Source organism: Penicillium psychrosexuale (genome assembly GCF_028828465.1).
Source record: "Penicillium psychrosexuale strain IBT 29551 chromosome Unknown utg000005l, whole genome shotgun sequence".
In the NCBI taxonomy this organism is placed as follows: Eukaryota; Fungi; Ascomycota; class Eurotiomycetes; order Eurotiales; family Aspergillaceae; genus Penicillium; species Penicillium psychrosexuale.
Genome location: NW_026643190.1, coordinates 44,590 through 56,212, shown reverse-complemented (window position 1 = coordinate 56,212; position 11,623 = coordinate 44,590). Strand labels below are relative to the sequence as shown.

At 51.4% G+C, this 11,623-nt stretch overlaps 4 protein-coding genes across 4 annotated transcripts; 1 reads left to right on the top strand and 3 right to left on the bottom strand.

Moving 5' to 3' along the window:
- Positions 1-53: 53 nt before the first annotated feature.
- On the bottom strand, positions 54-1,016 carry N7518_008988 (uncharacterized protein; the record flags this gene model as incomplete). The annotated part of the gene is made up of 1 exon (XM_057189915.1): positions 54-1,016. The coding sequence occupies one exon, from the start codon at positions 1,014-1,016 to the stop codon at positions 54-56; it is 963 nt and encodes a 320-aa protein (XP_057037571.1).
- A 962-nt stretch (positions 1,017-1,978) lies between these two features.
- admB (uncharacterized protein) lies at positions 1,979-7,036 on the top strand (the record flags this gene model as incomplete). The annotated part of the gene is made up of 5 exons (XM_057189914.1): positions 1,979-2,008; positions 2,042-2,191; positions 2,247-3,832; positions 4,530-4,588; positions 4,659-7,036. The coding sequence occupies 5 exons, from the start codon at positions 1,979-1,981 to the stop codon at positions 7,034-7,036; spliced, it is 4,203 nt and encodes a 1,400-aa protein (XP_057037570.1).
- Positions 7,037-7,578: 542 nt separating this feature from the next.
- Positions 7,579-8,534, bottom strand: cdc31 (putative cell division control protein Cdc31; the record flags this gene model as incomplete). The annotated part of the gene is made up of 2 exons (XM_057189913.1): positions 7,579-8,082; positions 8,256-8,534. The coding sequence occupies 2 exons, from the start codon at positions 8,532-8,534 to the stop codon at positions 7,579-7,581; spliced, it is 783 nt and encodes a 260-aa protein (XP_057037569.1).
- A 449-nt stretch (positions 8,535-8,983) lies between these two features.
- On the bottom strand, positions 8,984-11,155 carry N7518_008985 (uncharacterized protein; the record flags this gene model as incomplete). Its single annotated transcript, XM_057189912.1, has 2 exons — positions 8,984-10,945; positions 11,048-11,155. The coding sequence occupies 2 exons, from the start codon at positions 11,153-11,155 to the stop codon at positions 8,984-8,986; spliced, it is 2,070 nt and encodes a 689-aa protein (XP_057037568.1).
- Between the last annotated feature and the right edge of the window lie 468 nt (positions 11,156-11,623).

Genomic DNA, 11,623 nt, shown 5'->3' with positions numbered 1-11,623 from the left:
AAGAAACATCAGAAAAACAAGACATCAGGCATAAAACCATGAACGTCACGTAATTAACAGTCGGGCGCAAAGTCGGTGGATACTCGGAGAGACTCTGAGCCGGGGGTAACCTTAGCCGCGTTCAATAATGAGACATTCTCGGGGCCATTGATCTCGGCCCTATCGACAGGCCCGAGAGTCCATTTCCATTCCCTCCGACGCTTGGCCCGGCCCTGCCTGGGCGTGCGCGGCGTCGAGGAGCCATCCGCCTCGAAGCCATCAAGCAGAGCGACGGCTCGCACCTGGCGCTCCGCACGCATGGTGCGGCGCTTTTTCCGCTCCGTCTTGGAGAGCGAAGACCCGCGCACGCCTTCATCGGCACTGGTCTCATCGCCGGAGGCACTCCCTGATAAGGACGGGCAGTTATCGGAGTCCTCTTTTTCGCCTTCGAGGTGCGGGAAGGGGGCGGGGCCTGTCTCAGGTGGGGTTTTGGTTCTGGCGTGTGCCTCGGTTCCCACTGCCTCGTCTGACTCTGTCACGAGATCCAGGTGTTGCGCGGTGTAGCATTCTGTCCGGATCTCCTCCTCCAGTGGGTACCGGTAGCTGACTTGTTTCTTTGCTGGGAAGAAGACGCGACGTGAGCCGCCGCCGTTGGGCCCATTTCCGCTCGCTGAGATGGAGCCTGATCGTCGGCGGGCGGAGGGTTCTAGTGGGGAGTTGCGTAAAATGCTGCGCACGCCGATGGGGAGTTGGTATGGGCGGTGGTTGAAGATATTATTGTTCGGGTGTAGGATGTAGGGAGAGGCCGGTTTGTTGTAGCGCGTAGATTTGGAGGGGGAGGGTGCGGAAGATGGGGATGCAACTTCATAGGCGTTCTTGAAGGTGTTTCGAATAGTGGGGGATGAAGTTGGTGCTGTTGCGAAGGAAAATGATAGACCGGTCGTTGAAGTGCCGAATGTGCGAGGGAGCGCGGTGGTTTGGAGGGTGAGTTTTGGTCGGGAGGTCATTGTGCTCGTCGCTTCAGACAGACACGACATGGTAAAAGTAGAGGAAGAATCAAATGTGTGTCATCTCAGCCCAAGAAGAAGAAAAAAGAGAAGAGGAAATATGTTTAGCGGGGTTGAACTAAGAATAGAGGAGGTTGGCGCTTGGGATGTGATGAAAGATGCATGTCACTTGCACATTCCACGATTTAAAAAGATTTAAGATTAACGTCAAAGTGCTTTATTCAGAGTATTTAAACCATCTCCATGGAGAATTACCCCATATATACTCCGAAGTACTCCGTTCAGCGCAAAGCAGAGATTTCCATGACAATTCCAGACTCGAGTGGATGCGTAACTATCGACGCCACCATCCACACTAATTTCGGTTTTTCTATTTTGGTAGTATAGCAGATGTTGTTGTTTATGTCAAGAGTATCTTATAAAGTATTTTAAGGTATTTCCTGGATAAAAACAGGATCAGGAGCAGGATCAGAGAGAAAACGCATTCGTCTATAAAAAGAACAGGGCCCCGTGGGTCTCCGATCTACATCTATACACATGCCTGGTGGCAAAGACCTAAATATGGTGGATTTAGGTGGAAATGCCATTTTGAATGTCTTATCTTCTTTATCTGCCTCTACTTTGTCTATACAGAGTATATTATACCTAATATAAAGTGGCACTGTTGTATCTCACACGTGACGCTGGCTGCAAGCGTCAAAGAGGTATTCTAGACTATGATTGGTGGGAAATCGATCCAACTACACCGGATTGACTAGTTCTATCTTGTTGCTGGGGGCTGGGTAACATCAGCTCCACCCAATGGCGTCGATGACTTCTACCTGGCATTTTCCACTTTCGTGCGGCGATGCCGGAGGAAAGCTTAAGGACTGGTCGACTAGGATGAGGTAGTACGGGATCTCTTTGAGCATAGATATCTAAAATGAAGAAAAGCAGCTTAGAACCAAAAAAATGGAGTACAATAATATAACTGACTAGTAACTACTTCATGCATGAACTACCAGGCACCAAGGCCAATAAAGGTAAGCCACCGACGCCACACCAGCCACAAATAGGCCCCAATCTTGAAGTTGCCTTCGGTTCCTGTTTTCAGCGTTCGATCGTTGCCAGGCACCCGCAAATCGAGGTCCCATGGACACGTCGACATCAGCTCAGAGTTCATGGCTGCACTAGTGCGGAACGACGATCGCATCATCCTTCACTTGGTACCTCTCTCCACTCTTATTGCCACTGCCCACGCTTTGACTAACCCATACCCAGGATTATGACTGTTTCTATGCCTCGGTCTTCGAGGTGGAACAACCTGCATTGAGGTCTCTTCCTTTGGCAGTTCAGCAAAAGCAGATTGTGGTAACCTGCAACTACGAAGCCCGGCGCCGGGGTCTGCATAAGTTGCAGCTCATCAAAGATGCCAAGCGCATCTGTCCCGATGTGGTAATAGTTCTCGGTGAAGACTTGACCAAGTTCCGAAATGCCTCCAAGGAGCTTTATTTGCTGGTTCGCTCCTTTGTCTGGGGCGGCCGTGTCGAAAAGCTAGGCTTTGACGAGCTTTTTCTCGATGTTACAGAGATGATTGACTACAACACTGGCGTGTTAAATCGAAATGATTTGGCGAATTCGTATTTCCATCTTGATCGGAATGACCCGACCGTTGGTTTTTCCTACGATGCCACTCGCTTCCAGGGATTGACCTTTCCCGCAATGGAGGCGGCCTTCGCTCAGAAAGATTCGTCTTCGTTGGAAATGAGATTGCTCGTTGCCTCTCATTTACAGGGTCATATACGGAGTAAGATAGAGCATCAAATAGGCTTCACGGCTACGGGCGGAATCTCAACCTCCAAACTGCTAGCCAAGTTGGTCGGTAATGTTCACAAGCCCAATGGCCAAACGACTCTTCTGCCGCCATATACGGCAACGGAAAATAATACTAGCAACGTGTTCCAGTTCCTGGATGACCACGAGATTCGGAAGATTCCCGGAATTGGTTCTCGGATCGCCCAGAAACTGAAATCCCATATCATAGGGAAAGAGAGCGTTGACGAGAAGATCACAGTCAAGGATGTCCGCCAATTCTCTGGCATGAGCCCATCTTTACTGGAGAGAATCCTCGGCGGGCCAGGCTCAGTGAAAGGGATCGGGATGCGCATGTGGAGCATTCTCCACGGAGTAGATAATTCCGAGGTGCTCGAGGGTCGCGATGTGCCTACGCAGATCAGCATCGAGGATTCTTACGGGCGGTTAGATACGCTCGAGAGTGTCCGACGAGAGCTCGTAGTGTTGTCCCGAAGTCTGATCCGCCGCGTAAGAACCGACCTACTTGATATGAGTGATGACACTGCTCCCCAAGGGAGATGGCGTGCTCATCCTCGCACGCTGCGGTTATCAACCCGGCCAAGACTCCCGCCAGACTTAGGTACCAGGCGTGCATACAGTTCCAATCGCATCTCTCGCTCAGCACACCTGCCACCCTTTATTTTCAACTTGGATGAGAACATCGATGCATTGGCCGAACGACTGGTCCGGGAAAGTGTGTTCCCTATGTTTCGCAAGTTACATCCTGAAAAGGCTGGCTGGAATCTCAGTTTGTTGAACGTTGCGGTTACCAATATGGTGGAGACTGCGGGGGACCAGAAGCGAAGCAGTGGCCGTGACATTGGGAAAATGTTTCAACAGCAGGAGACAGTACTCAAGGATTGGACTGTGCAGGAACCCGAGCCCTCGTTTGCTAATCCGCAGTTACCCGATTCCCCTGAGATAGAGTCACAGTCGGACGATGGCTGGGATGACGATGAACCCTGGAGTGTGGATTGCCCTATATGTGGGGTGTCGATTCCACACTTTGCCCAGTTGGCACATCAGATATATCATGGGGATCATGAAGCACAGCCCTCTATTATTCGGCAGCCTTAAATGCCAATTAATGCCAAGTGTCAGAAATTCTTCGATAGGCTTCCAAGCGTCTTGGCTTAAGCCACTTACGCGTTATACCAGTACATACTATGAGAAAGACTATTACATAGTTACCTTGGTTTCCTTAGTTACTTACTGAAGAGTCTCGACGTTAACGTGTTGGGATATATATCGATGATGGTATACTCTGCATACTTCAATATCACCCATGGATGCTATAACCTGCCAAGCAAGAAAGAGACAATATGATTGGATGAAATAAAAATAACTCTCTCTCTCCACAGAACCACAGGAACCAGTTATCAATGCGTGCAATATCTGGAAGATTAAAATGGCACATCGAAATTGTTTCAGTCCACTTTGCCAAGCCAACTGGATTGAGGATTCCTAAGCCCTTGGCAGTGAGCCCTGTACAGCCCCAGCATTATCTGATTCCTCTGACTTTCCTTTCTTCACTTCCTGGTTTCTTGAACTTCTAGTCCTTCGTTGATTTTGATTTCTCTCTTGAAACATTCCTCTTGAACCCCTGAACCCCTGGTGGACCCTTTAAATTTCCCTTGCCACTCAGGGTCTCGGAAACTCTATTGAAAAAAGACCGGGGAAGGACCCTGAATATCTGGATCTTGCGATGAGGTTTTCTACCATTCTGCCCTTGATCGGTGCATTGTCATCGCTCTTTCAACAAACACAAGGTAAATCCCCACTTGCAGCCCAGACCGTCGTTGCCCAGGCCTCCGTTGCCTAGCCGCTGACAATCCCCAGCACGATCACAGGCCTCAAACGCCATTCGCCGAGTGACGCCCGTCGACAATGCCATCATTCGTACTCCTTCACATCAAATAGATCACCTGTCACATTTTGATATCACCTTTGCCCTACACCAAGACGGCAAGCGCATAAAGCTAGAACTTGAGCCCAATAATGATATCTTGGCCGAGGACGCTTACGTGCAATACGTCCGTAACGACGGCACAATAACACATTCCGAGCCGATCAAGCGAGACGAGCACAAGGTTTTCCGCGGGCGCGCCTTGGTAGGATCTGGAAAGGGGAGATGGACACCCGTCGGCTGGGCAAGAATCACCGTCCAAAGGGATGGCCTGGAGCCTTTATTTGAAGGCGCTTTCAGCGTCAACGATGACAAGCACCACATTGAGCTTCAATCGACCTATCTCGACAAGAAGCGCCCGATGGATGCCGACGTCGAACCTAGAGATGGGCCATCGATGATCGTCTACCGTGACTCCGACATGTTTCGCTATACGCACTCCGAGCTCAAGCGGTCGCTGCCCGTATCCGAAGGCTGCGGCGCTAATAACCTTGGGTACAATGCTGATCTGTCCAATACGATTTTCGGGGATATGGACAGCCAATGGGGTGTGACCTCGTTGAACTCGATGTTCGGATTAAGCAAGCGACAGTCCGATGTTGGTGGTGTCTCGGGAAACACTGGCGGTGTGAATCTGAAATCGACCATCGGTGATTCCAGTGGATGTCCTAAAACGAAAAAAGTGGCCTTGATCGGAGTTGCTACGGATTGTGAATTCACCGAATCGTTCATGGCTACGAACTCCACCCCCGAACAAGCGGCTAGGGACTGGGTTATCAACGTGGTGAACACGGCTTCAAATCTCTATGAAGAATCTTTCAATGTGTCCATTGGTTTGCGCAACCTTACAATCGCCGAGACAGGCTGCTCTAGCTCGGGCTCCGCTGCTACGCCATGGAACGTGGATTGCAACGGCGGAAATGTCACCTGGCGCCTGAATGAATTCTCCAAGTGGCGTGCAACCCATTCAGATGACAATGCCTACTGGACTCTGATGACAAACTGCCCAACAGGCTCCGAGGTTGGAGTTTCATGGATGGGTCGTCTATGCTCGTCTGAACTGGTTACATCTGGAGCGAACTCTGTGGCCGGTGCCAACGTCGTAGTGCGCAATTCTGGTTCTTCCTGGCAGGTGTTTGCCCACGAGACTGGTCACACCTTTGGAGCAGTGCACGATTGCGACGAGAGCACCTGCGCGGATAACCTGGAAGCCTCGTCTCAATGCTGCCCGCTGAGTTCGTCGACCTGCAATGCCAATGCGCAATACATCATGAACCCCTATGCTGAGAGCACCATCACCAAATTTTCGGAATGTACCATCGGTAACATCTGCTCTGCCATTGGCAAAAACAGCATCAAGTCCTCTTGTCTATCCGACAATCGCGGCGTCGTGACCATCAGCGGCAGCCAATGCGGCAACGGCATCGTCGAAGGCGACGAGGAGTGTGACTGCGGCGACGAAGAAAGCTGCAGCGACAACTCCTGCTGTGACCCCAAGACCTGCAAATTCAAAGGCAGCGCCGTGTGCGACGACTCCAACGACAGCTGCTGCGATCAATGCCAGTTCGCCTCCGCCGACACCGTCTGCCGCGCCAGCACCGGAGAATGCGATATCGCCGAGACCTGCAGCGGAACCTCGAGCTCCTGTCCCGCAAACAAATACAAAGACGACGGTGCCAGCTGCGGCGCCAAGGACCAGGGACTCAGCTGCGCTAGCGGCCAATGCACCAGCCGCGACTACCAGTGCCGCACAGTAACAGGCGCGGTACTGAACACCAACGACACCTGGGCCTGCGATAACACAGGCAGTCCCTCCTGCAGTCTCGTGTGCGGCGCACCCTCATCCCAACAATCAATGGGTACCACAAGTTGCCTCATCATGAACCAGAACTACCTAGACGGTACACCCTGCGACTCCGGCGGCCGCTGCAGCGCCGGCCAGTGCAAGGGCTCCTCGGCCCTGGGCTGGATCCGCCAGCACGAGAAGCTGGTTATCGGCATCTGTGTCGGCGTCGGCACGTTCCTCCTACTCGCTATCTTCTTCTGTATCTATAGTCGCTGCAAGCGCAGCGCACAGCTGCGTAAGGCCCGCAAGGCTATCCCGCCTGGCACATATCGCCGCTATAATGGGCCCCAGCCTACTGCTCGCCCGCCTATGGACCAGTGGCATGGATACCGGAATGCCGGTTATCAGAATGTGCCTCCGCCCGGTTATTCTGGGTATCAGAATGTGCCTCCGCCTGGTGTCCCATACCAAAACGGCGGGTATCAGAATATGCCTCCCCCTGGTCCCCCGCCACGATACGCATGATCACCCCCTTCTGCTTCTAGTTATATTACAGTTTATGGGTTTTACTGAACCTTTTTTTGTTTGCATTCGGGTCTCTGGGATTTGGTCTGGGGGATTTGGGTATCGGCGTCATCGCGGATGGTTGTCCAGGTGGTTATTATCGGTCCTTTAGTATGGATAATATCATCTGCGATCTGGGGTTTTGGGCTTTCCCTTCTTGTGGTTACTTTTTGAATTTGGATGCATTTTTCGTGAATAGATTATGTCGAAGCCCTTGTGGCTATGAATGATACCGAATTTTCACCTTGCAAGTATAATAACCTGAGCATGTGCACGTAGAGGAATGAATATCCATTTGAAGTGCGATTTTAACCCAAAATAAACACACAGAGGCACTTACTCCAAAAACAAGCACATGAGTAAAACGACAAGATCAAATCCTAACACCGAGGAAAAAACCCATGTACAACAAACAAAGTCAAGTCATGTCAAGTCTCAGTCTCCCAGAGCAACCGAACCCGTCTAACAGGATCCAATCCCCAGCAAGACCTTAGACATCCAACTCATTGCCAACAAATCCCAACAAAAGCCTCCCGAGTAACACCACCGACGCCCTCAAGATCAAACTCCTCAATCATAGCCCTAAGCTCCTCCTCCTCAAGCCCAGTCTCCCCCAACTCCCTCGCAACACGTCTCAAATCCTCAAGGTCAATAAACCCCTTGCCGCCCTCATCGAACAGCTCGAACGCGCGCAGGATCTCGTCGCGCGGGTCCCGCTCGAGGATCTTCAGCGCCGTGACGGCCTGGAACGACGAGAGCGGCATGAGCAGGTTGGACGGGTGTTGCGGGTTCGAGACGGGCCCTTTGTTGGAGGCGAGGGGTTGAGATTGGGCGTGTTGGTTGCCGGCGGCGCCTTGTTGTTGCTGGACTTGGGGACGGGGTACGCCGTAGGTTGTTAGCAGGGAGATGAGCTCTTGTTTGCCGAGTGTGAAGCCTAGAGCGCGGAAGGCGACGCGGAGCTCGTGGTAGTCGAGGTGGCGGTCGCGGTCGAGGTCGAAGAGGGTGAACTTGAGGGGTTTGGGTTAGCTGGGGTTTTGGATGGGGGTTGGTTGTTGTGGTCTGGTTTCTTTTCTTTTCACTCTTGGAGGGAGGTAAGAGAGAGGAGGGAGGGGTTTGTAGGAATTTACAGTAATTCAGGAGAATAGTAGTGTCATAGATGGGTGGATTGGGTATCCCTTACAGCTTCGTTGATCTCTTCCCTCTGCTCTTCGGTGAGTCTGTTCAGCGGATTCGCGTCTTGCGCTGGGCCATGGGACACGGCGTTTGTTGCGGGCGCGGGCGCGGACTGTTGCATCTGCTTTTGGCCATCGGCGGTGAATTCGCCTTGGTTGGTATTTCCCAGACCGCGATGCCGTGAGAATGAGGAGGCGCTGAAGGGCATCGCGTTCGTGTTGACGGAGCGTTCTGGGAGTTTCGTGCCGGCGTAGGAGCGCGACGCGAAGGGTTGGCCAGAGGCCATGGTGGATGGCGTGTTCAGATTTAATTAGATGGCTGGATCAACAGTTCTTCAGCATTAATTTGAGTGGAGGGGCTCGCAGCCCACGAGAATGCGTGGAGAGATGAGGTGTTTGGCGGTGGGAGGATTCTGGAGACGCGCCAGACGCGGGCGGAATGACAACGCGCTGTTTTGCTTTTGTTACAGATATAGTGGTCAATGAAAATATAATTGTTTGGAAATTCAGGATTCAATTAATTATTGCTAGAAGGATGAGCGAGTGAGCGAACTTCTAGACACAGCACAACCTGGTGCTAATCACAATATCCCAAGTTACCAACCCATAAAAACTTCTTATCCACCACCTAACGTGATTCCTCAAACTTCCTCAAACGAGTGTTGTATGTTCCTCCCAAGGATAACTTATTAAAAAAAACAATAGCGGTGAGCGAATGTTGCTGTTGCCGGAGGTTTCAACAATTGTACAGAGATTTCTGGAAATTGCCATAGAGTGGCATTGTATCGGATGGCATTGTATCAACAAAGGCGGCACCCATAGGATCGAATCCATTGTCGTCTTCACTGTTGAGGACATCCATCAGACCATTCGGATCCAGGCTTTCAACTTGATCGGGATAAATTATGCTATCAAAGGAATTCTGTTCCTGGGCAATCACCGTGTCGTGCGAAGTCGCTGATAACTGCAAGAGCCCGTCGTGCTGCTCAACAGGATTCGCAAAGCGAGGTCGAGGGAAATGATCAGCTAGGAAGGCTTGCATTTCGCAGGCTGGCGGCGAAAAGGGACCGTCAGGCCGGCCCAAAACAGACGACATTTCCTCGGGGTCTCCCAGCCAGAAGGCCATATCCAGGCTTGGAGACGACGGGAGACTGGGAACTTCATCCTCAAGAATCGTTCTGATGGAGGATTTCCCAGTAGCCCCGTGTCTGGGGGACACATTGCGCAGGATATCTTCGAGTTTTTCGCGAACACCACTCAGATAACAGCGAAAGGAACCGAATATTCTCGCGACGATTGGGCTGTATTGAAGATCTTGCAAGCCGCACGTAACTCGGTAGTATAATGCTGCGGCGACCCAAGGGGGCTCGATCTCATTTTCTTTCCCTGATCGGTTTTTCTTGTTGCTGTTCTGCTTGTCCTTTCCGCACAGAGCCACGTACAAACCAGGGCAAAAGTCCTGAGACATCTCTGCGAGCTTCCGAAACGAGAGAATCAAAAGATAAAACGAGACGAGTCGCCCGGTGGTAACATCAAACCAGGACGAACGGATTCGAGCTTGCACCAAGCCTTGAATGGCCATAAACAAATTTGCCATTCTGAGCGCAGTCCAGACGAGTGGGTTGTGTTTGTATTGATCTTCAGATTTGACCAGATCCACGAGGGGAAGGGCACTGGTAAGCCCAGTAAGAAAATCATCGACAGGGCACTCTGTTGTACTAGATAGTGCGATACTGGACCTCGTGACTGTCCAATGCCATGCAGTGCAGTTTCCGCCATATGTTTCGCGGATATTAACAATCGCGTTGAATGCATTCATGCGTTTGAAAACCTCGTCACCCATGCGTTGCAAAGTATCTTTCGCATCTGGGGACGGGAAGCTAAAGATCGTAAGAGAGCCCCCCGCAGGTGGCCCAAGCAGACATAGATCTCCCCAACTTCGAAAGCAGATTCGATTACCCTTAGAAAAGCACGGAGGACATGGTGTAGTTGTTCCACACTTTTTCTTGGCCCGGTAGCACGCCATACATGAGCCGCCAGCTTTCCTGAGTGCGGCGGTATCTTCTCTCTGTTGCAGAAGTTCGGCCCGGTTACGCGGAATCTTTTCGCGGATCTTATCAGATTTCTCAGGGTTCGCTGGATCCCATGGGACGAAGCCATCGGGATATGCTTCCTCGAGATGAGGAGATAGCGGACGTCCCAGCGCAGATAATGGCTGTGTTCTACCGACACCATGTTCACTCCGAGCACGCTCATGTTCAGTCGAGACGCGTGGCGAGGTATCATTGGCACTGGAAGGCCATGTTGAGGGTCGAGGATCCGAGCTTGTAGGAGATACGGGGCTTTGTACTTGGTCTTGAATCGTGGGAGGCGTCATTATTGAATCAAAACAACCTGGGCCGCCAGGCATATCCGGCCCCTGAGGTTGGTCTTCAATCATGGGAGGCGTCATTATTGAATCGAAAGAAACTGGACCACCAAGCACATCCGGCCCCTGGGGTTGGCTGCTAGGCACCTGGAGTTGACTGTTTATCGGACTATTGTCGAGTTTGTTGGGCATTTTGAGTATGTCTGGATCTATGGACTGGGTCTCATATGCCACGGCCGTCGACGACAGTTGCCATGTCTGTGACATTGTATGCTCGATATTGGGATCGGGAAAGTAAGGTGTGGCTGATGCGAGTGGAGACATGGCAGACTGAAAGGTCGGTATCAGTATCAAGAATCCACGAGATGTGCAAGCTTAGAATGAAAACCACAGGGACATAGGAGGGCGCGGTGAGAGATGGATCGAACTCACAGGATAGATGGAATCCGGTGTACGTGGTGTACACGGCGCATATTTACGCCCGCCATTTGGATTTGGAGAGAATGGAGACGGCTGATGCCGTGTAGCGGCTTGAGCCATCACGGTTTCAAGGGTGAACGATAGGAAAGGTAATGATGGACACCCTGAAAAGTCCTCGAGCAAAGAGTGAGAGCGAAAGGACGGGCTTAGGGCAGAGCCTAACAGCAAACTGATGTTTGTACCAACAAGTTGTCGATCCTTTGCGAAGGGAGAGAATGAGTGACGTGAAGTAAAGATGGAACTTGAGATGCACTTGGGCAGCTTCAAAAATACTCAAAACGGACTAGTACCGCTAGGAAGGCCAAACCTTTACCCGAACCTTAGTCGAACCTTGAACATCATAGCGAGATACAAGGGCATCGCTTAAGGTGAAGCAGGCACGACTAGGCCCATGAGGCCGATGCCAGATCCGGTATAGCCCATCGCTAGGTATAAGGTTTACATGGTTTCCAGGGTTCAGGGGCGGAAGAAGTATGAGTACTGCCATGTGAATAGGCCTAGATGTGATGTATGGAAGAAAGATGTGAG